Below are 24568 nucleotides of genomic sequence, written 5' to 3'. Positions count from 1 at the left end.
AATATGGGTAAAAGAAGTGATAGGAATTAAAAAATTCACTTATGATGAGCACTGAGTAATATATAGAATTGTTGAGTCACTATATTGTACACCTGAACCTAATATATAACACTGTATGTTAACGATGCCGGAATTCAAATTAAAAACTTTTTAAAAAAATACAGAAAACAGTTAATATACTGTCCTTTTGGCAAACCCATATATTCTTCATTACTATAGCTTTTATAATGAGTCTTGAAATCAGGCAGGATAAGTTCTCCAACTTTACATTTTTTTTAAAAAAATGACTTTGGCTTTTCTAGGTCATTTGCATTTCCATATAAATTTTATAATCAGTTTGCTTTTTTTTTTAAAGCCTGCTGAGGTTTTGTTTGGAGTTGACGCTATAGATTAGTTTTAGGAGAATTGATATTGTTGCAATATTGAGCCTTCTAATCCATAAGCATGGCATATTTTCTGCATTTATTTAGATGTTTGATTTCTTTCAGCAGTATTTTATTTTTATTTTTATTTTTTAGCAGTATTTTATAGTTTTCTTTTGTTGTTGTTGTTGTTGTTGTTGTTGTTGTTTTATAGTTTTCAGTGTAGAAATCTTCTGCAGGAATGCCTAGGATGCTCAGTGGTTGAGCATCTGCCTTCGACTCAGGGCATGATCCCGCAGTCCCGGGATTGAGTCCCACATGGAGCCCAGCATGTCCCAGCATGGAGCCTGCTTCTCCCTCTGTCTGTGTCTCTGCCTCTCTTTCTGTGTGTCTCTCATGAATAAATAAATAAAATCTTTTAAAAAAATCTTCTGCATCCTTCATTGAATTTATCCCTACATAGTTTTTTTTTAATATTTTATTTACTTATTCATGAGAGACAGAGAGAGAGAGAGAGGCAGAGACACAGGCAGAGAGAGAAGCAAGCCTCCCACAAGGAGCCCGATGCAGGACTCTATCCTGAATCCTGGGATCAGGCACTGAGCCAAAGGCAGACGCTCAACCACTGAGCCACCCAGGTGTCCCTATTCCTACATCTTTGATGCTTTTTGACACTGTGGTAAAATGACATTGGTTTTTTTAGTTTATTTTGGATTGTTCATAACTAGTATAAATTGCTCATGATAGATTTTTGTACATTGACTTTGTATCCTGAGACATTCCTACATTCACCTATTAGTTTTCTTGTAGGTTCTTTGAGGTTTTTTATGTAAGTAATCATTATCACTTTAGAGACACTTTTACTTTTTCCTTTCCAATTTCATGCTTTTTATTTCTTTTCTTATTTCACTAACACCTTCAGTTTGATGTTAGATAGAAGTGGTGAGGGCATGCTTGCCTTATTCCCAATATTAGAGTTAAAAAAAATCATTCCATTCTCCATTATGTTTCTTGAAGCTGCCCTTTATCAGATTATGTGAGTTCTTTTTTAATCCTAGCTTGTTGAAGAGCTTTTTTTTTTTTTTTAAATCACGGTTACATGTTGAATTTTGTCAAATCCTTTTTCTTCATCTTATTAATCATATGAATTGTTGCTTTTATTTTGTTAATATGTGAGTTGATTTTCAAATGTTAAATTAACCTTGTATGGGATCCCTGGGTGGCGCAGCGGTTTAGCGCCTGCCTTTGGCCCAGGGCGCGATCCTGGAGACCCGGGATCGAATCCCACATCAGGCTCCCGGTGCATGGAGCCTGCTTCTCCCTCTGCCTGTGTCTCTGCCTCTCTCTCTCTCTCTCTCTCTCTCTCTCTCTGTGACTATCATAAATAAATAAAAATTTAAAAAAAAAATTAACCTTGTATTTCTGAGATATTAGTTGATTATAATGTATAACCTTTATTTTGTATATTGTTGGATTATATCTACTGATATTTTGTTTTAAAGTATTTGCATTTTTATGAGTGATACTGGTTTAGTTTTTTTTTTTTGCAGTGTGTTTGTCAGGTTTTGGTGTTAGGACTATGTTGGACACATAAATGGTTGTGAAGTGTTCCCTTTTCTGTTTTCTGTAATAGTTTGTGTAAGATTGTTATTTCTTCTTTTACTGTTTCATGGAATTCACCAGTGAAACCATCTGGGCCTGGAATTTTCTTGATGGGAAAGTTTTATTTTATTTATTTATTTATTTATTTATTTATTTATTATTATTTTTTTGGGAAGTTTTAATAATAAATTCAATTTCTGGAAAAAAATAAATAAATAAATTCAATTTCTGGGATGCCTGGGTGGCTCAGTGGTTGAGCATCTGCCTTTGGCTCAGGGCATGATCCTGGGGTCCTGGGATCAAGTCCCACATCAGGCTCCCCGCAGGGAGCCTGCTTCTCCCCCTGCCTGTGTGTCTCTGCCTCTCTCTCTCTGTGTCTCTCATGAATAAATAAATAAAATCTTTTTTAAAAAATCCACAAATTCAATCTGTCATAGACATAGAGTTACACAGATTTTCTCTTTCATCTTTTGTCAGACATAGTTGTATTTTTCAAAGAATTTGTCTATTTACTTTATGTTGTCTAATTTAATTCTGTTGTAGTCTGAGAATACACTCTGTATGATTTCTGTGTATGGTCTATGTAGGGGGATGTTCTGTGTGTCTCTGAAAAGAATGTGTGTTCAGCTGTTCAGTGTTGTATTCTATAGTGTATAAATCGAGTTGGTTGCATGTTGTTGAAATCTATTGCTTAATGAATTGTATTCTACTTGTTCAATCAATTATTTATAATTTTAGGGAATAAAAACTGACAGAGATTTTAAAGTTGTTATGGATAAGAAAAGGCCCTAGAATAGCCAACATAGTCTTTAAAAAGAAGTGTTAAAGGATCCCTGGGTGGCACAGCGGTTTGGCGCCTGCCTTTGGCCCAGGGCGCGATCCTGGAGACCCGGGATCGAATCCCACATCGGGCTCCTGGTGCATGGAGCCTGCTTCTCCCTCTGCCTGTGTCTCTGCCTCTCTCTCTCTCTCTGTGACTATCATAAATAAAAAAAATAAAAGTAAATTTAAAAAAATAAAAAAAAGTAAAAAGAAGTGTTAAGATTTACTGTAAAGCTACAATGATCCAGGTAGTGTGGTTTTGATGTAAGGACAAACAGATATATAAATGGAATAGAAGAGAAAATCCAAAAATAGACCCACTACATATATGGACAACTGAGTTTTGTTAGAAGTACAAATACAATTCAGTGGGGGGAAAGGAATTTTGTTTTTGAACAAATTGAGCTAGAACAAATGGATATCAGTATTGGAGGAAAAATACCCTTGAACTCACACCATATAAAAAAATAACTTGAGTTTAATATGATTGAATCATTTCTATTAGACCCACCTATCTAAAAGATATAAATCCTGTTAACTATGAAAAACATACTTTAAAAACTACTGAAAGAAAGACAAATATCATATTTCACACGTGTGTAATTTAAGTAACAAAAGAGATGAACATATGGAAAGGGGCAAAAAAGAGAGAGAAGCAAACCATAAGAGACTCTAATGATAGAGAACAAACTGAGGGTTGATGGAGGGAGGTAAGTGAGGAATGATACCCATGGATGTTGGGTATCAAGGAGGGCACTTGTTATGATAAGAACTGGGTATTGTATGTAAGTGATTTCTCACTAAATTCTGCTCCTGAAACCAGTATTACACTATACCTTATCTAACTGGAATTTAAATAAAAATTTGAGGAAAAAAAAAACAACTGAAGACACTGGATAGTGACCAAACAAACATTTTTCTGGGTCATCTTATATTGAGTAATTTTGGATTGTTATCCCAAATATTATCAAGATTCTGCTATAATAACACCATTTTCTGTGATATTCTTCTGTGTTGTTGTCATAGTAGTCAGTTAACTCAAACTGGAGATGCTGCCTCACCTATGGTGGGTAGCAACTTAGATCTCTGTTCAGACTTCTTCTGACTTCTAACTCCTCTTCAAAATCCACTTGCTTTTGTTCACTCTACCATTACACGTTTTGTTTTGTTTTCCTAGAGAATACAGTTACTATCCGTAGAGGACTTTTTTTAAGGAGCTTACTTCTCCATACTAGAGGTGGAAATTTTTTAATTGATTCTTGTACATTGATCCTGTATTCTGACACTTGCTGAATTCACTTATTAATTCTAGTGAATATTTTTGTAAATTCCTTACAAAGTTTTTGCATCAATTACCATGTCTTTTTATCATTTCCTTTTTAGTCTGCGTGCCCTTTATTTTTATTTTATCTTAAGGGCAAAAGCTTTCACTCTTTCAGCATTGAGTATATTAGGTGTGGTTTTCCTTAGATGTCCTTTATTAATTTGTGGCAATTTCTTTCTATTTCTAGCTTGGTGAAGGTCTTTAACATGAATGGATATTGGGTTTTCCAGATGCTTTTTTTTTTTGCCTTTATTAAGATGAACACTTTATTCTGCTGATATGGTGAATTTCACAGATTTTCAGATGTTAAACTGACTGCCTTACTGGGATAAACATTACTTGATCATGATTATATTATCTATTTTATGTTTCTTGATCAATTTGCTAATATTTGGTAAGGATTCTTATCTCTCTGTTTAAATGAGGTATTAGTCTTTAGTTTTGGGGGATATTTTGCTTATAATATCTTTGACTTTTAGTATCATGTTAATGCTAGCCTCATAAAATGAGCTGTGAAATTTCATGCCTGCTCTATCTTCTGAAAGACTTTATGTAAAACCGCTATATTTGCTAGGATTTTTAAATCTTCACTCCTCTGTTTTTTTATTTTGTATAAGATTGCTTTAAATTTTATAATTTTGGGGCACCTGGGTGGCTCAGCAGTTGAGTGTCTGCCTTTGGCTCAGGGCGTGATCCCAGGTGCAGGGATTGAGTCCCACATCAGGCTCCCTGCAAGGAACCTATTTCTCCCTCTGCCTATGTCTCTGCCTCTCTCTGTCTGTCTCATGAATAAATAAATAAAATCTTTTAAAAAGATAAAAATAAATTTTATAATTTTTCTCTAAATATAAGATAAAAATACACCAGTGAACTCATATGGGTCTGAAGTTTTCTTTGTGGGATCACTTTTAATTTCAAATTCAGTTTTTTGTTTTTTTTTTAATTTATGATAGTCACACACAGAGAGAGAGAGCGAGAGAGAGAGAGAGAGAGAGGCAGAGACACAGGCAGAGGGAGAAGCAGGCTCCACACACCGGGAGCCCGACGTGGGATTCGATCCCGGGTCTCCAGGATCGTGCCCTGGGCCAAAGGCAGGCGCCAAACCGCTGCGCCACCCAGGGATCCCCTCAAATTCAGTTTTTTAAAGATTTTATTTATTTATTCATGAGAGACACAGAGAGAGATAGGCAGAGAGAGAAGCAGGCTCCATGCAGGGAGCCCAACGTGGGACTCGATCCCAGGACTCCAGGACCAAGCCCTGGGCCGAAGGCAGATGCCTAACCACTGAACCATCAAGGGATCCCCAGATTTTATTTATTTATTGGGAGACAACCAGAGACAGGCAGAGAGACAGGCAGAGGGAGAAGCAGGCTCTCTGCTGGGAGCCCAATGCAGAACTCGATCCCAGGACCCTGGAATCACACCCTGAGTCAAAGGCAGATGCTCAACCACTGAGCCACCCAGGAGCCCCTCAAATTTCTTCAATAGATATAGAAATATTCAGATTTTCTAGTATTCTTCTTGTTTTGATTATTTGAGTTTGTACATTTTATCTATGTTATCAAATTTTTGGCATGTGGTTTTTTCATAATATTCCTCTATCATTGTTTTAATGTTTTTTGTATCTTCCACAATGTACTGTCTTTCTCTGAAATTGATAAAACTTCAGTTCAACAGGAATATATTAAAAATCTATATTTTTGTGCACTTAATAATGTAGCTTCAAAATATATAAAGTGAATATTGACAATGCTAAAAGGAGAGATAGACAAAATGCATAATTATAGTTGGAAAGTTTAACATACCTATCTCTATAACTAATTTTTGTCTATTTACAGACGAAAGAATCTTTAAGGATATAGAAGATTTGAGGGCCACCTCGGTGGTTCAGTCGGTTGAGTGTCTGACTCTTGATTTTGGCTCAGGTCATAGTCTCAGGGTCATGGGATCTAGCCCCACCTTGGGCTCTGCACTCAGTGGGGAGTCTGCATGAGATTCTCTCTCTCCCTGTCCCTCTGTCCCTCTCCCCCCATTCATACTTTATCTCTCTCTCTCTCAAATAAACTTTAAAAAAGATAGAAGATTTGAACTTGATAAACCAATATAACCTAATTGACATACCATAAGTCACTGCTTCCCACAACTATAGAATATACATTTTTTCAAGTGCATATGCATACTGAGCAAAATAGACTCAATTTTAGGGTATAAGACTTATTGCAACAGATTTGAAAGGATTGAAATCATATGCTAAATGTTCTCTAATTACTATTGAAATAAATTAAAACTGAACAGAAGACAACCAGAAAATATCCAAATGTTTGAAAAGTAAGCAATACACAAGCAAATATCCCGTAAGTCGAAGAAGAAACCACAATGGAATTAGAAAATGTTTTGAGCAGAATGATAATGAAAATATCAGGAGCATCTAGGTGGCTCAGTCAATTAAGTGTCTGAGTCTTGGTTTCTGCTTGGGTCATGATCTCGGGGTCAAGGGATCGAGCCACTGTCAGGCTCTGCACTCAGTGCAGAGTCTGTTTGAGCTCTCTTTTTCTCCCTCTGCCTCTCCTGACTCTCTGCCCCTCTCCTGACTCTCTCCCCCCCCCATAAATAAATAAAATCTTTAAAATAAATAAAATCCAAAAATAATAATAATAAATAAAATAAAATAAATAAAATCTTTCTACAAACAAGCTCCCAGCCCGCATGTCTTCATCAGTGAATTCTTCCTCTTATTTAAAGAAAGAATAATACCAATATTATTCAAGTTCTTTTGAAGACAAAAAGAGAGAGAGTGCACTTCCCATCTCATTTGATAGTAAGTGGAACTATATTAGAATGAAGAATTACACTTCTCCAAAAGATATTAAGAAAGTAAATATGAAACCACAAACTGGGAGAAGATAATTACAATACATAGATTTGATAAATGACTTATATTTAGAATATATAAAAAAACTCTTAGAAATCAAAAAGAGAAAGGCAGGGATCCCTGGGTGGCGCAGCGGTTTGGCGCCTGCCTTTGGCCCAGGGCGTGATCCTGGAGACCCGGGATCGAATCCCACGTCGGGCTCCCGGTGCATGGAGCCTGCTTCTCCCTCTGCCTGTGTCTCTGCCTCTCTCTCTCTCTCTGTGTGTGACTATCATAAATAAATAAAAATAAAAAAAAAGAGAAAGGCAGACAACCCAGTAGAAAAAGAAATGGATAAGAGATATGAACAGGTACTTTTATTTTTTTTAAGATTTTATTTATTTTTTCATGAGAGACACACAGAAAGAGGCAGAGACACAGGCAGAAGGAAAAAAAGGCAGCCTGTGGGGAGCCTGATGCGGGACTGTGGGACTCAATTCCAGGACCCCGGGATCATATGTTAAGCTGAAGGCCGATGCCTCAACCACTAAGCCACCCAAGTGTCCCGAACAGGTACTTTTAAAAGAAATATCCAAATAAATGGTCATTATATATGAAAAAGTGCTGGGGCAGCCCGGGTGGCCTAGCGGTTTAGCACCACCTTCAGCCCAGGGCCTGGTCCTGGAAACCCGGGATCGAGTCCCACATCAGGCTCCCTGCATGGAGCCTGCTTCTCCCTCTGCCTGTGTCTCCGCTCTCTCTCTATCTGTGTGTGTGTGTGTGTGTGTGTGTGTGTGTCTCATGAATAAATAAATAAAATCTTTAAAAAAGAAAAAATGCTGTGCATCGCTGCTTATCAAGGAACTGAAAATTAAACCACAGTGGGACAACCCTACACAGATACATACATATAAAAGAATGGATAAAATTAGAAAGACTTAACAATATCAATACTTACTCGAGTATTTGGAGCCACTGGAATTTACATACATTGATGGTAGGAATGTAAATACCTTCAACCACTTTGGGAAACAGGCAGTATCTACTAATGCTAAATGTATGGCTTTCCTGTATCCCAGCAATGCCACTCCTAGGCATTTACTTAAATGAATATATATGTCCACTAAAAGAAATGTACAGAATGTTCATATTGGCATTGGCATAATTGCGAAAAAATGCGAAACACCCCAAGTGTCCATCAGCAGGAGAATGGGTTAATATTGTGCTATTTTATTATAATATGATAATACATGGCAATGAAAGAGAAAGAGCTACTGACACACACAAGAACTTGGATGAATCTCAGAAAAGTGTATTGAACGGAAAAGCCAGGTATACAGATGAATACTATATATATATATGTATATATATATATATATATATATATATATATATATATATATATATGTGAAGTTCAAGGACAAGCAAAACTAATCTATGGTGATAAATGATTAATGGCCTATGATCAGAGTGGTGATTATCTCTGAGAGTCAGTTATTGACTGGGAAAAGCTGCAAGGAACTTTGTGGGACAATTAAAATGTTTTATATTTTCATTTAGGTAGAGGTTACATGGATATATACATATTAAAAACTCATTGGTCTCTACAGTTAAGATCTGCATTTTACTATGTAGAAACTATACCTCAATTTAAAAAAAAAACAAAACAAAGAATTTTTTATACACATCTTACAAGCCATTGAGATTTTTCCTTGGGGATATTTATATAGAAATGGTACTACTCGATCATTGGGATATACATGAAGTACACAAATATGCCCATTTCGTTACATCTATGGCAACACTTGGAATTATCCAGATTTCTTATTTTGTGGCCAATCTAATGAATGTGAAGTAGTATTGTTTCTTGTTCTTTCTAATATTGGTTATCCATTTGGGTTTCCCCTTCTGTGAATTGCTTGTTCCGATTATTTTGTCTTTTCTAACTATATCATTTTTTTCTTCTTGATTTGCACCTAATTTGCTCATTTCCTTTTCCATGGAGGCTTTACCCCCATTGAGATACCCCTGGTTATGGGTGCTGTTTACTATCTTCTGGGTATTTGTTCCTATAGTAATTAACTCAAAGGAGTCTTCCATTCTGAACACTTAAGCTTTTTATTTGTATTCTGATGACTTCTATATTGACACCACTAGTTGGTATATTATAAGTGGGTTCTAGTATGACATTTACCTGCATATTAGACAATTCTCATAGAATATTCTACTTTATTCATCCTTACTAGTATGTGAAAAATTGGCATCATCATTGCCCAAACCAGGAACCCTCATGTTCTAAATTCTGTCAGATTCTGCTGTTTTCTTGTTTGTTCCCTCTTAGTTATCTTCTCTAATTACTCTGCAATTCCTATTTTTTTTTAAAGAATACTATTCAGATGTACTCTCATCTTAATTCCTATTAGCACCACCCAAAAACAGATGTATATTTTCTTATGCTTGGATTATTCTGTTCCTAATGAGATTTGCAGATTCTATTCTTGTATCTACTTCATCTTAAATCCTCCTGCTATATTTCATTACCTAAAACATTGCCATTATCTTTGGCATCAGCTTAATAAAGTAAACTTACAATTACTCTGTATTATATAACACATGACCAGTGTGGCCATGTATTTCCATTTAAAGTTGTATCTGTTTGTGATCTTGGGGTCCTGGGATCAAGTCCTGAATCGGGCTCCCCACAGGGAGCCTACTTCTCCCTCTGCCTGTGTCTCTGCCTCTCTCTGTGTGTCTCTTATGAAAAAATAAATAAAATCTTTAAAAAATAATAAAAATAAATAAATAAAATTGTATCTGTACAGTTCCTTAATTCATGCTTTCCTCAAATTTTCACCTTGCCTTTAATGCCTACCATATATGAAGTTTATCTCTGCATCTAGGATCTTTATCTTGTGTTCTGCCTAAAGTAATAGACGCTTTAATTTTGTTTCATTTAAAGTTATCATCTATCCCATGGAATGGCAAATTCATTGCTCTTCTCCATTTCTCTTCCTCTATCTCTCAGATACTTCTGCCCCTAGTAATTTTGAAAGTCCCTGAAAACAAGAGCCTCTATCTTATTTTCATTATTTGAACACTAAGCATGAAGGAAATACTTAGCACTATTAACTAATTGAGTTTGTGGGGGATAAGATCTTAAGAGTTTTTTGCTATATTTCAGAGTGTTTTTAAAAACTTGACTGAGAGGTTTCAATTGGACATAGATTATAATTGGAAAGTAAAAATAATGAAAAGTCATACAAATATTAAAAAAACAAATATTAAAAGTTTACTGCTTGTGTATTGTGTTTCTATTATAACAGAAATCTATTAAAATGATTGGCAAAATGAATAGCACAGAAGGTGTCTGCTTTTGAAATTTAGGGGAAAAAAGTCTCAGTAGCAATATGATCAGATTAATTTTCAAAGTAAAAGACTCAAAAATGCTTAATGAAGCATGAATACCTTTTAAGGGGCACAAAAAAGGCACAAAAGAAAATGCTAAGCAGGCTAAATGGAGGAAGAGGGCATGAATGTGTCTTTTGATTTAAGAATAAACGGGACTTTTGGAGTGGTAAATAGAATGCAAGCTTGCACACACAGCTGTTATCTAGACTGTTGACTCTCCATTTATATACTGTTCATTGAATCTGTGGGCTCAGGAAAGGTGTAGAGGAGCTTATTTTTGCAGGAGCAGATTTTTCTTTGGCTCCCCGCCCCCCCCCCCCCCCCCTGCAGGAGCAGATTTTTTACAATGAAAATTGGTACTGGTGATCTAAACATTGTCTGATACATGAGGGGTTTAGAAGTTAACTTAATTATCCATAAGTTATACTTTCTCTATATATTTATAAGTTAAAGTGAAAAGCAGAACCACTTTTGAAGCCATGCCTAGGAATCCAGTTTTAATATCTACAGAATAAATTAAAGCCAAGTGCATGAGAATAAAAATGCAACTTAAAAATAAGAGGATGAGATTTTGGATGGGATATGTATCTAGAATACAATATCAAAGTAACCAACAGGGGAAAACTGGATTTGATGACTCAGAACATTCTCACTATCTCACATCTCTTGCTAATGAAATAATGTGTAATTTCTCCACTTTAAAATTATCGAGAATCTAATACACCTCATGCATTATGCTGGTAATGGAAATAATCTGTGATCCCCACTCTGGATGAAAATAGTATATTAATTAAAACTTATTTGCAGTAATAAGGAGATTATAAGATGGTGACTTAAATGCTAAAGAATTGGGATCCCTGGGTGGCGCAGCGGTTTGGCGCCTGCCTTTGGCCCAGGGCGCGATCCTGGAGACCCGGGATCGAATCCCACGTCGGGCTCCCGGTGCATGGAGCCTGCTTCTCCCTCTGCCTGTGTCTCTGCCTCTCTCTCTCTGTGACTATCATAAATAAATAAAAATTAAAAAAAAAAAAAAAAATGCTAAAGAATTTTACTTCTCTCTTATATAAAGTTTCTAATATCACAGCCTTTGGAACACTTCGTTGCTCATGTTTATTCCAGATTCTGGGTTCCTTCCATTAACATAACCCCACCATCTCTTTGGGGTTGTGTGTGTGTGTGTGTGTGTGTGTGTGTGTGGCATCTGCATATTTGTATCTGTGTTACTGCCAAATCCAGCAAGAAGGTAGAAGAGGGTGTAGAGAAAACATGCCTGCTGTCTCCATGCTCTGGCTTGAAAATGGCACCCATCATTTTCTCTCACATTCTGTTGATGATAACATTGTCATGTGGCCATACCAGTTTTCAGAGGAGGCTGAGAGATGTTATATGACTAGGCAGCTATATGCCTGGCTACTACTCTGTTAATACAAAAGGATGGTGGAACAGATTCTAGTGGACAGCTTTTAGTCTACCACAGATACCTTGTTTTTTCTCTGATTTCATGCTACTTTATTAAATATAAATATTTTCAGGTCCAAGAAAACAATTGTACCTAGATGGAGAGTTGGAGTATAAATAGCTATTTATTGTTTGTATAGGTCAGGATGGCTATGACTACAGTATTTTCCTATAGACATGAATAAATTAGTTTTTTCTTGGTTTTATTGAGATATAATTGACATATATCACTGTATACGTTTAAGGTGTACTCATAGTGGCTTAACTTAAATACATTGTGAAATGATTACCACAAGAAGCTTAGTTACAGGGACACCTGGGTGGCTAAGCTGTTGAGCCTCTGCCTTTGGCTCAGGGCGTGATCCCAGGTAATGGGATCAAGTCCCACATCAGGCTCCCCATGGGGAGCCTGCTTCTCCTTCTGCCTATGTCTCTGCTTCTCTCTGTGTGTCTCTCGTGAATAAATGAATAAAATCTTTTAAAAAAGGAGAAGCTTAGTTATAGTCCATCTCATAAAGATACCAAAAAAAGAAAAAGTGTTTTTTTCTTTGTAATGAGAACTTTTAGAATCTACTCTGTTAGCAAATTAAATTGGTTGTTTGATCGCATTAATTTGGTATTGCTGCTAACAAGTAAAAAGGAACAAGATTAATGAGGATTTAGAATCAAAGGCTAATGAGAACTTAGACTGAATCATCCCCTCCAAACCTACTCTCTCCACAGATATTCTCCCTGAAAACCTTTGTCTTTTTAATCTTCAGTCTATGTTATATCCAAGCCTCCAACCAAAATAGAACTAGATTGCTTATGTTGAACTCCAGCCTTCAACACTTAATAACTATGTTTTAGGGCAAATTATATAAATAATTATTCTGAGCTTCACTTTCCTTATCTATAATAGGTGGATTAATAATAGAAAATACCTCAAAGGGTCTTTGAAAGGATTGAGTGTGTGTGTGTGTGTATTAGAGTAATACCTGGAACATCATAAATGTTATGCAGGAACTTGGCACACTGTATGTGCTATATGTGTTTTTCTTGTCATCACTGAGGTCATCATCATCATATTTACCAGTTTCCCTGTATTCAATTTTGATTAGCTTATGTGTACCTTTTATTTTTTTTTAATTTTTATTTATTTATGATAGTCACAGAGAGAGAGAGAGAGAGAGGCAGAGACACAGGCAGAGGGAGAAGCAGGCTCCATGCACCGGGAGCCCGATGTGGGACTCGATCCTGGGTCTCCAGGATCACGCCCTGGGCCAAAGGCAGGCGCCAAACCGCTGCGCCACCCAGGGATCCCCTTATGTGTACCTTTTAATCCTCTGTTATCTATTCTTTGTGTCAATTTTACTTTTTCTTTCTCTTTTTAGATGGGAGGTTTGGGATTAAGACCCCACAAAAAAGAATTTCTGGAAAAGCTTCATTTCATAATGAAATGGACGGTGAAGATACAAGAGACGATTCATTGTATTCCATTTTAGAAGAACTGTGGCAAGATTCTGAACAGATAGAAAGATATCAGGAAAAACAGAGTAAACCTCTGAGTCATTCTGCTTTCATCAATAAGAAAGTATTGAATACAGAGTGGGATTTTGAAAATAAGGACCATGGAAAATTTATTCATCCAAGCCCAAATCGTATTCCTTCACAGAAAAGACCCCAGAAATGTGACTCATTTGGAAAGAGTTTTAGGCATAATTTAGACTTACATATTCCTAGTAAAAACAATGCAACAAAGAACTTTGATAAAAATATGGGGCATGGTCACGTTTTCACACAGGGCTCTTCTTATACTAACCATGAAAATACTCGTACAGGAGTACAATTCTGTGAAAGTGATCAGTGTGGAAAAGTCCTCAGTCTCAAACAAGCATTCAGTCACAATCTGAAATTTCCTGTTGGGGAGAAGGCAAATATGTGTACTGATTTTGGGAAGATCTTCACCCAGAAGTCACACCTCTTTGCACCTCAGAGAATCCATACTATGGAAAAACCTCATGAACTTAGCAAATGTGTAAATGTGTTTACACAGAAGCCACTACTCAGTATATATCTGAGAGTTCATAGAGATGAAAAACTATATATATGTCCTGAATGTGGGAAGGCTTTCATCCAGAATTCAGAATTAATCATGCATAAGAAAACTCATACTAGAGAAAAACCCTATAAATGCAATGAATGTGGAAAATCATTTTTCCAGGTGTCCTCTCTACTTAGACATCAGACAACTCACACTGGAGAAAAACTCTATGAATGCAGTGAATGTGGGAAAGGCTTCTCCCTGAACTCAGCCCTCAATGTACATCAGAAAATTCACACTGGAGAGAGACACCACAAATGTGGTGAGTGTGGGAAAGCCTTTACCCAAAAATCAACGCTCAGGATGCATCAGAGAATTCATACAGGAGAGAGATCTTACATATGTACTGAATGTGGGCAGGCCTTCATCCAAAAAGCACACTTGATTGCCCATCAAAGAATTCATACTGGAGAGAAGCCTTATGAATGCAGTGACTGTGGGAAATCTTTCCCTTCTAAGTCACAACTCCAGATGCATAAGCGAATTCACACAGGAGAAAAACCCTATATATGCACTGAATGTGGGAAGGCCTTTACCAACAGGTCAAATCTCAATACTCACCAGAAATCTCATACTGGAGAAAAGTCTTACATATGTGCCGAATGTGGAAAGGCCTTCACTGACAGGTCAAATTTCAATAAACACCAAACAATTCATACTGGAGAGAAACCCTATGTTTGTGGTGATTGTGGGAGGGCCTTCATCCAGAAGTCAGAGTTAATTACACATCAGAGAATTCATACTACAGAGAAGCCTTATAAATGTCCTGAGTGTGAGAAATCTTTCTCCAAGAAACCACATCTCAAAGTACATCAGCGAATTCACACAGGAGAGAAACCATACATGTGTGCAGAATGTGGGAAGGCGTTCACTGACAGGTCAAATTTCAATAAACACCAGACAATCCATACTGGAGATAAACCCTATAAATGCAGTGACTGTGGAAAGGGCTTCACTCAGAAATCAGTTCTGAGTATGCATCGCAATATCCATGCATGAAAGTACCCGTTTCTTAAAAATGAGAAAGCCTTATCCCAGAAGTCAGGTCTTAGTGTATATTATAAAGTCCATCCAAGACAGATCCTATATGAATACACCGCATGATAAAAAGCATTCATCAGGCTCTCTTACCTGACATGAGAAAAATTATTCAAAAGAGATCCTCTCAAAATGCACAGAATAAAAGGGACTTTTCATATTTACATGCCTCACAAAAGATAATAGAACTCATACTGGAAAAAATGCTGTCAGTTTGATGCATTAGGAAAACCTTTCCTGTAGAAAGTATTATAAGGCAAATTGTTATCAAATTCTTTATAAATGGAGTGAGCAAAAGTATATAAATGACAGTCCTGTGTACTGTGTTATATTAAGCAATTTAAAGTGGCAACAAAATGAAAGAACAGAAGAATGTATTTGATGTGTAGACCAACTCTCAGTTCTGTAGGGTGTTTGTGGCAGAAGACATTGCACCACAGGAGGGATAATTGAATTGAAATTATTGTTTTGAATTTAATATAATTGTGTCTGTCAAATATCTTTCCACAGTTTTAAAGCCATTATGGTTTCATATATACACACACATCTACAAATACAATCTTACTTTAATACATAACTCTAATCCTATTATTCATACTGGTTTCCACAACATTGTTTATCTTTTTTTCATTGTGCTACAATGCAAAAGAGCCACAGACCTCTCCCAACCTTTTATGCATACCCCTTTGAAATGTTACTTTTTTTTCTTTTATTAAGAGGTAGAGCTCTCTCTATTCCTTGACCCTGAGCTTGGCCATGTGATTTGCTTTGGCCAATGTACATTAGCAAAGAGATTCAAGAAGCTGGAGAGAAGTGTGTCTTGAGGCTTGTCTTCCCTTGCTGCTCTTTCTGAGATCTTCATGTGAAGAAACTCAAGAGTGCTCTGCTGGAGGATGAGAAACCACATGTAAAAGAGATAAGCCAGCACAGATGAGGCCTCTTAGATCAACTTCCAGACATGAGAGTGAGACCGTCCTCAACCTCCAGCCCCAACCAAACTGGCCCACACCAAAAGAGCCATACCAGTTACCCCAGCCAACCTGGAGAATCATGACTTAAATAAAATGATAATTGTTTTAAGCTACTGCTTTGGGTAGTTTGTTGCACAGAAAATGCTAAGTAATACCTAAAAGTGTATACTTGTGTGTGGGGGGGGGGTATTATACAAAACATAAGACATGTGGCATTAGCTTTGGGCCCGGGTGGCAGATGGAGACTGGAAACAATGAGGAAAACTGTTAAGAAAGGCTGGAAAAGATGGCAGCTCATGTTTTTTACTAAGGAAAGAATAGCAAAATAGTCACCATGCTCTGTGAGAAGATAGAGAATATACCAAATGAACTTGTGGATCTGGCTAAGGATATCTCCAACAGAATGTTGGAAATACCAATTTGCTTCTAAAAAGCCGCATATGGCAAGGTACCAAAGGAGAGATGAACTACAGAAATAACTGTACCATTTACAAGCAGAGAATTAAAAAGAAATACAAAAAAGCCAGGACTTGCTGGGTTGGAAAATAACTATTCCTCACACCCTCCAGTCTCTCCATTCATCAGAATATTCTCAAGGTGAAAAATGGTCTCAGGTTAGAGATCAAATCATGGATGCGGCTCTAAGACCCTTTGTTAAAATGTGTGAAATATTTAAGTTGGTGTTTGGGAGACTCTCTCAGCTAAACCAAATGGTTTCTAAAAACTTCATGACACTGTCTGTCCAGCACCCTGATACATTGCTGATGTAGAGAGGGGCCTGTCTTAAAAAGAATTGTTAATGTGGCATTTGGGGCATGGAGTAAATACAAATGAGATTCACAAACACCTATAAAGTTTCTAATAGAGTTTTACTACCTCCAAGTTGGACTTAAAGGAATTGAAACAGTCCAAAATGAAAAGCAGCCTTGGACTACCTTCTCTAACGTCTATGAACATGAAGCAAGCAGAGAAAGTTACTCAGCTGCCGTTTCTTATGGGAAAAGACAGATGTCTCAAAGAGAAAACCCAAGAACAATATATTAAAATGGACTGGGAAGCTGTTCCCAGATAGAACTGTGACCCAATCCAGAAACATCTGCCCCTGGAGTGGGCAGGGGAAACCTGACAACATTAGCTCTGTGGGATTTCAGAATTGTTATGGAACAGTGATTAACATGTGCCTCTTATTCTTCCCTTCTTTTAAATGAGGGTATCTACTGCAGTTCACCAATCCTTATGTCACCATTGTGTGTGTGTGTGTGTGTGTGTGTGTTGAATGTGTGTGTGGGGGGGTGGTGATAGTCATATAACTTGTCATTTAGCTCACAGGTCTCTGGATCAAGAAACTGAGAAATTACACCCAATTTCTGCTTCAGCCACATCTGAACCTTGATGCAGGTTCAGACTCGAGGTCCTGGATTTGAGCCTGATGCCAATTTGGGATGAGAAGTTTGGAGGTCTTGGAATGAGGGTGAACATATTTTTGCATGGTGTGGTAATATAAATAATTAATGACCAGAAAATAGATTGTGTTAGATAGAAAAATGTTACAAATTTCTACCATCCCTCTATGTGTGTCCCTTTTCAATCTTTATTTTGCTTTGTGTTTCAGTTGGAATAATTTCTGTTAACCTATCTTCAGGTTCATGGATTTTGACCCCTACCCTGTTCAATCTGTTTAACCCCTACTTCTGTTAGGTCTACTGATGAACCCATTAAAGGCATTCTTCATCTCAGTTATGTTTTGTTTATTTCTAGTACTCCATTTGACTCTTCAGGTTTTCATTTTTCTGATGAAATTCGTCATCTGTTCATACCTGTTGTTCACATTTCCCACCATCCTCCCTAACATATTAATCATTGTTAATTTAAATTCCCTATTTGATAGTACTAACAACTGGGTCAGCTGAGTCTGGATTTTTTTTATTATTCTGTCTCTTTACAGTGGACTGTTTTTTCTTTCTGTTTTGCATCTAATAATTTTTGGCCAAATTTCAGATGTTGTATGTAGGAGAGTAGAAACTGAGGTAAATAATATTTATTCCTGGACATAGTTATGACGGCTCTTCTTATAAATCATTAAGGAGGGAGGGGGTGAGTTCATCTAGTTAGAATTTGGTCTGGGTTTAGGTTTTGTTGCTGCTATGGTATCTTCATTGTACCATAGATGTCAAATTTCTCAAGTATTACCTTGGGCTTAGAGCAGGCAATGGTTTTCAAGATAATTTTTCTCAATATTCTTATACCACACTTGCCTTTAGGCCTTTCCTGTGTGCCTGCAACTCAGGGAAGATCTCTCTCTATGCCCTTGTCTCTCTCTTAGTAGTAGACTGCTGTTATTACTTGGTTCTTGGTGACCAGATGAGTAGGGGGTCAGGAGTTGTCCTGGGCCAACCTCACTTTTAGACAGGCCTTATATCCCTAGGTCTTCAGGGTGGGGGTTTTTCAGTGATCTTGCTCCTCCCCATTGGTATAAGGTCTTTAATGGTTTCAACTCAGGATGATTAACTGCCCTTCCCCCATGAATGGAAGTTTTTTTTTTTTCCTTTTCCCTTTTCTCTAGCCACAATGGATCTGCACCTGTGTCCTGGAGGCAACTGGGTTTACATCACTTCCCCCAGTGGCTTAAGGCTTTTGCTCTGTAAGGCAGTAGGGTCCCACTGGGGCTTTGTGCCATTTCTTTATCTGCAGCTGTCCCCTTGCAGGCCTACATCACTGAGAGAGGCTTTCTCCTGTCTCTTTCCCTACCCCTATTATTTCTTGTAAGCATCCAGTGGAGGTATGTAGAAAAGAGCCTGCAAGTGAAGGCCAACTACTCTTAGGTTTCCAGCTCTCAGGTGTTCTCTATTTTCGTACTATCTCACACTCAGCCTTTAGAACTTCATTAAACTTCATGCTGAAATCTTAATGCTGGTATAGTGGACCCATCTTCCTTCTTGCTTTGCCACAAGTGACCCAGTGACAACTTCCTGTTGAGGATTGAAGCAGTTGTCTTATGTATCAAGCTAATTGGTTGCTTTGTGATCATAGTTCTCTGATAAGTTCAAAAATTATGATTTTGTAGATTACCCATTTTTTTTATTACAAGAATGGGACCTATGCTCTTTCCAGATATCTACATCCTGGGCAGAAGCCAGGAATCTAGATTGTCTCCTTTAGACCACTAACATCAGAATATATGCTCCCCTTTCAATGTGACTCTTCTACTTCATCCATCAAGAGATAGAGTCCACTTCTCTAACCCTTAAAACTAGGTTTGGCCAGGGGCACCTGGGTGACTCTGTCTGGTTTTTGTTTTTTGTTCCCTCCTCCCTTTTTTTTAGCCCCCGCTCTGTTAAGTGGCTGCCTTCAGCTTGGGTAATGATCTCAGGGTCTTGAGATCAAGCCCCACATTGGGCTCCCTGCTCAGTGGGGAGTCTGCTTCCACCTCTTCCTCTGCTGCCCCCTGCTTGTGCTCTCTTGCTCGCACTCTTTGTCTCCCTCAAGTAAATAAATAAAATCCTAAAAAAAATACTGGGTTTGGCCATTTCTTTGGCCAATGGAACATTAGCAAATATGATACAAGCAGATGTTTGAGAAGTGCTTGCACATTGAGGTTTGCACACTTTTGCTCCTCTTTGGAATCCTAAGGACAAGTGTGAAAAGGCCTGGGCTGTGCTATTAGATAATGGCAGACTTCATGGAGCAGTGATGGAATAGAGATGAACCATCCCAATTGAGGTTCCCTACACCAACCAGATTTTCATCTGCCAGACATGCAAATGAAGCTATACTAGCCATCCAACCCTGTTAAAGCCCATTGCGGTCAGTAGCATCTGAGATGACCCTGCATGATCCCCATTTCTTGGTATCCACACCCTTTGTATAATCCTCTTCTCAAGCTTGAGCTGGATTTGGTGAATTTGGTTCTAATAAATAGAATGAATTAATGAGATGTCACTTCCAAGGTTAGGTTACAGAGAAACTGTGGCATCCCTTTTGGGTACTCTCTCAGATGCCTCACCCTAGGGGAGGCCAGCTGCCATCTCATGAGGCAGATCTATGGAGAGACCCAAGTGAATAAGTTTGGTTGCATATCCTCCCAGTCTAGCCTTTGTATGAGACCATAGCCCTAAATAACAGCTTGGCTGCAACCTTATGAAGACCTTCAACCAGATACACCCTTCTGAACCTCACCTGAATTCCTGACCCACAGGAACTGTGAGAGAATAAATATTTGTTGTTTTAAGCTGCTAAATTTTAGGCAACTTGTTACATAGTAATAGATTAGTAATACACTGGCCTGGGCTAGAAAAGCTCTGCCTTCCATCCCACCCATCCCAGACAACTGGTAGAATCATGAATTAAGTATTGTTTGTTTTAAGTGCTAAATTTTGGGTGGCTTGTAACCCAGAAAAAGCTAACTAATATATTTATTATTTATTGAATTTCCTCCTCCATTATTCATCTCCAACAGATAACCAGTACTAATCAACTACTATGACACTTTAATGTTTTAATCTGTGGTCTTAATTATATATATAGACATATATGTTCCCATGTTATAATCAGATAGAAGCTATATATGGATTGTTTTCTTCCTTGATTTTCTTTTTTTAAAGATTTTATTGGGATCCCTGGGTGGCGCAGCGGTTTGGTGCCTGCCTTTGGCCCAGGGCGCAATCCTGGAGACCCGGGATCGAATCCCACGTCGGGCTCCCGGTGCATGGAGCCTGCTTCTCCCTCTGCCTGTGTCTCTGCCTCTCTCTCTCTCTCTCTCTCTCTGTGACTATCATAAAATAAATAAAAATTAAAAAAAAATTAAAAAATAAAAAAATAAAAATAAAAAAGATTTTATTTATTCGTGAGAGACACAGAAAGAGGCAGAGACATAGGGCGAAAGAGAGGCAGGCTCCATGCAGGAAGCCCGTTGTGGTACTTGATCCCAGGACTCCAGGATCACACCCTGGGCCGAAGGCAGATGCTCAACCGCTGAGCCACCCAGATGTTCCTCTTCCTTGATTTTCAAATACAGGATCATGTCATACAACTGTTTCTGCATCTTGCTTTATTACTCAACAAGAATTTTGTTGCATGATAGTTCATAGGGATGGATATACAATAATTTATTCAACCTTTTTCTTATTAAGATTTATATACACACCTTTTTATTTTTAAACTTTTTTGTCACAAGGAGCAATGTTGTTAAAAATATGAAAAGGTAGTTTTCATAGTGGTTAGGTAGATGGGCCCAGGAACCAGTCTGCTAAGGTTTTAATCCTGGCTCTACTAGTTACTGGCAATGTTTCCTTAGGCAGTTTAGTTAACCTTTTTGTCCTAATTTCTTCAGCTGTAAAGGATGTTCGCAGTAGTACCTACCTCACAGATTTGACATGAGAAGTATATTAGCTCAAAACAATAGAAATTGCTTGGTCTCACAGTTACGGAGGCCAGAAGTCTGAAATCAGGGTGTTACAGGGCCAGATTCCCTCTGAAAGCTCTAGGAAATGAACTGTTCCATGCCTCTCTTCCAAATTTCTGGTAGCTCCAGGCATTCCTTGGCAAGTAGATGCATTATTCTAATCAAATGGCAGGATCTGAGAGCTCGTCTGTGGTATCTTAGTCTCATCTAGTTACCTGAAGAAAATTTATTCGGTAACTGGAAACACAGGCCTAGGACCAAGGTTTGTGCTACCAACATTTGAGGACCAGGTTAAGAGGGATTCATCTATAGAGGATAATGGGAAGAAGCAGCCAGAGAGGTAAAACTTACAGGTGAGCAAGAGGCTCAAAGAAGATAGTGTTGGAAACACTATGGAAGCAATGTCACAGTGGAAGAATTGTCCAGACTGGAGATCAATTCATATGAAGATGGAAAACTGATTCCTGGAATTTGTAACAAGGAGTTCACTGTTAACTTTGATGAATATTATTTTCAAAGTTAATTTAACTAAAGAAAAAAAACTGAGCAAATCTGAAGAAATTGCTGAACTTAGTATTGTTACTTCACTTCAAAACTTTTTCGATAGAAAAATACTAGATCATTTGGGCTGTATTACTCTGTTGTCTGGGCGCATATCAAAGAAATGCATTTTCAAGAATTCTATTTGACTCCAGGTTAGAGTTGGCCAGAAGTAGAGATTGCATGAGATTTGAGAGTTCAAAGTGAAGGAGCAATCATTATTCTACAAGTTTAATGTTAGATACAGTGAAGGACAGATGCAGAGGTACCCAGAAAGTTTTAATTTTTCCTTACTCGCTTCCATTCAGTATTCAGCCCTTCTTTGTATCTCCCAACACTGTTGACCACAGTGGTCAGGCCAACCACCAGATGCTTGGCTGAGGCCCACAAAGGCAACAGTTTTTCACAGACTTCTCTATAAGCTCTCCCTTGACAGTCTCACTTCAACAGCTGGATGTGCCTGGCTTCTCAGATTTGCCTGCAAGCTGGGATTTACCTATCCATGCCAGCATTTCAAAAGGGCTGGATTAGTGACTTCTCTAATCTTCCATCTCCCCTTTCTATACCTTTACTTTCTTAGCTATTCCCACAATTGTGCATGGTCGAATTTATATAAAAATTACTTATTCCATAATAATTATAGTGAATCCACTTCCTTGATTGAACCCTGATTGATAAATTACTTCCTTTTCCTGAAAATTTGGTAAATATTGCTCTTTTAAAATTGAGTGATGCCATTGAGAAGTCTTAGACTAATCTCTCTTTTTTTCTTGTACCTTTCTGCCATATAATTTTTTATGCTCGAAGTTAAGGATCTTTAGAGACATATGCCTTGGTCTTGATTTTTGTGAATTAATTTTAGTTACAATGAGCTGTTGCAATCATGATTCAAGCTTTTCATTTCAGTGAAGTTTTATAAACTTTTTTTCTGATGCATTTTTTTTCTGATCCAGTTTTCTTCAAGGGCATCAATTATTGCATATATAATATGTCTTTGTCATCTCCATCCATTTCATACCAGTCGAATTTCATTTCATATCGTTATTCTTTATAGTTATGAGTGATTGTCTCTGGCCTTGTGTTCAAATATAGTTCTCCATGAATCTCTCATGTTTCTTATTGTCTGGACATCAACAGACAGTGTGCTCAGATTTATTTATATCCCTGGGCAATAAAGATAGAGAATGTTTTTTTCCCTGGAGAAATTCCCAGAAAAGATTTGCCTACATTCCAGTACAATAAATTTAATGTTTCTCTCTTTGAAGAGGAGGATGGGCAATAAAACAATATAGCAATATTATTTTTCCCAAATTTTAATTACACAAATTCCTAATCATGTAGAAATACTAAGAGAACAGTACAGTGAACACACATATAAGTTTTACCTTGATTCAACAATGTATATGTACATTTTTCCTAAAAAATTGATGGTAAGTTTATAGACATAGCATTATACTCATAAATACTTGAGCATCCATTTCATAAAAATAAGGACATTCTCCCATATAACTGGATTATCATTATCAACCTAATTCTATGATATTTTTTAGCCAACCTATTTTCAAATTTCTCCCATTGTCCTCAAATGTATTTTCCAGCTTTACTGAGGTATAATTAGCACACAGTAAATAGATTTTGATGAGTTATGTCATATATATGCACCTTTAAAACCATCATTACAAAAGAATAATGAACATTGTCATTACCCCCAGAAGTTTCATTATGCCCCTTGTCATCCAACTATCCCTCCCTACACCCTTCCCCTATCCACAGGCAACCATTGATCTGTTTTCAGTCATAGATTAGTTTCAATTTCTACAATTTTGTATAAATGGAATCATACAATAGGCACTCTTGTCTTCTTTCATTTAGCTAATTATTTTGTGATTTATTTGTGTTGCTATAGGTATCTATATTCATTTCCTTTTATTACTAAGTGGTATTTCATTGTATATATAATAACCAAATTTGTTTATCCATTCATGTGTTGATTAAAATGTATTGTTTCTATTACAAATAAAACTGATATGAACATTTATATGTAAGTCTTTGTGTGGACATAGCTTTCATTTATCTTGTATAAATATCTAGGAATGAATGATTTGGTCATATGGTGAGTGTATATTTAACTTTTTAAGAAACTGCTAAACTGTTTTCCAAAGTGGTGTACCAATTTTATATTCCCACCAGCAGTATGTAAGTGTTCCATTTGCTTCATATCTTTGCCCTCATTGGGTATGATTATTCCTATGAATTTTATCCATTTTAGTGGGAGTGAAGTGGTATCTCACTGTGGTTTTAAATGTACACTCTCCTAATAACTAATGCTGTTGAGAATCTTATGCTTTTCTGCCATCTATATATCATCTTGGTTGATGTTTCCCTTAAAATATTTTGCCCACTTTTAAATTGGGCTGTTTGTCTTGTTATTGAGTTGGAAAAGTCCTTTTTATATCCTAGAGATAAATCCTTTGTTAGATATATAATTTGCAGACATTTTCTTCCAGGTTTGCCATTTCATTCGAATAACAGAATAGCAAAAGTTTTTAATTTTAATAATTCCAATTCATTTATACTTTCTTTTATAGCTCATCCTTTTGAGTAATGATAAGAAATTTTTATAGAACTCAAGGTCACTAAGATTTTGTCTTATGCTTTCATATAGATATTTTATAATAATGACTCTTTTAGTTCTATCATCCATTTTG

General features: G+C 37.1%; 1 protein-coding gene across 9 annotated transcripts in view; it reads left to right on the top strand.

Moving 5' to 3' along the window:
* ZNF81 (zinc finger protein 81) overlaps positions 1–23905 on the top strand; it is a 112982-nt gene extending 89077 nt beyond the window's left edge. For all 9 annotated transcript variants that reach the window (XM_077888456.1, XM_077888455.1, XM_077888451.1 and 6 more), the window contains one exon: positions 13201–23905. In XM_077888456.1, the coding sequence (XP_077744582.1) occupies positions 13201–14909 (1709 nt within the window). In that variant the 3' untranslated portion in view covers positions 14910–23905. The remainder of the gene's footprint in view (positions 1–13200) is intronic.
* The last annotated feature ends 663 nt before the right edge of the window (positions 23906–24568 follow it).

This window comes from Canis aureus, chromosome X (assembly GCF_053574225.1).
Source record: "Canis aureus isolate CA01 chromosome X, VMU_Caureus_v.1.0, whole genome shotgun sequence".
Lineage (NCBI taxonomy): Eukaryota > Metazoa > Chordata > Mammalia > Carnivora > Canidae > Canis > Canis aureus.
This window is presented reverse-complemented; position numbering and strand designations above follow the sequence as displayed.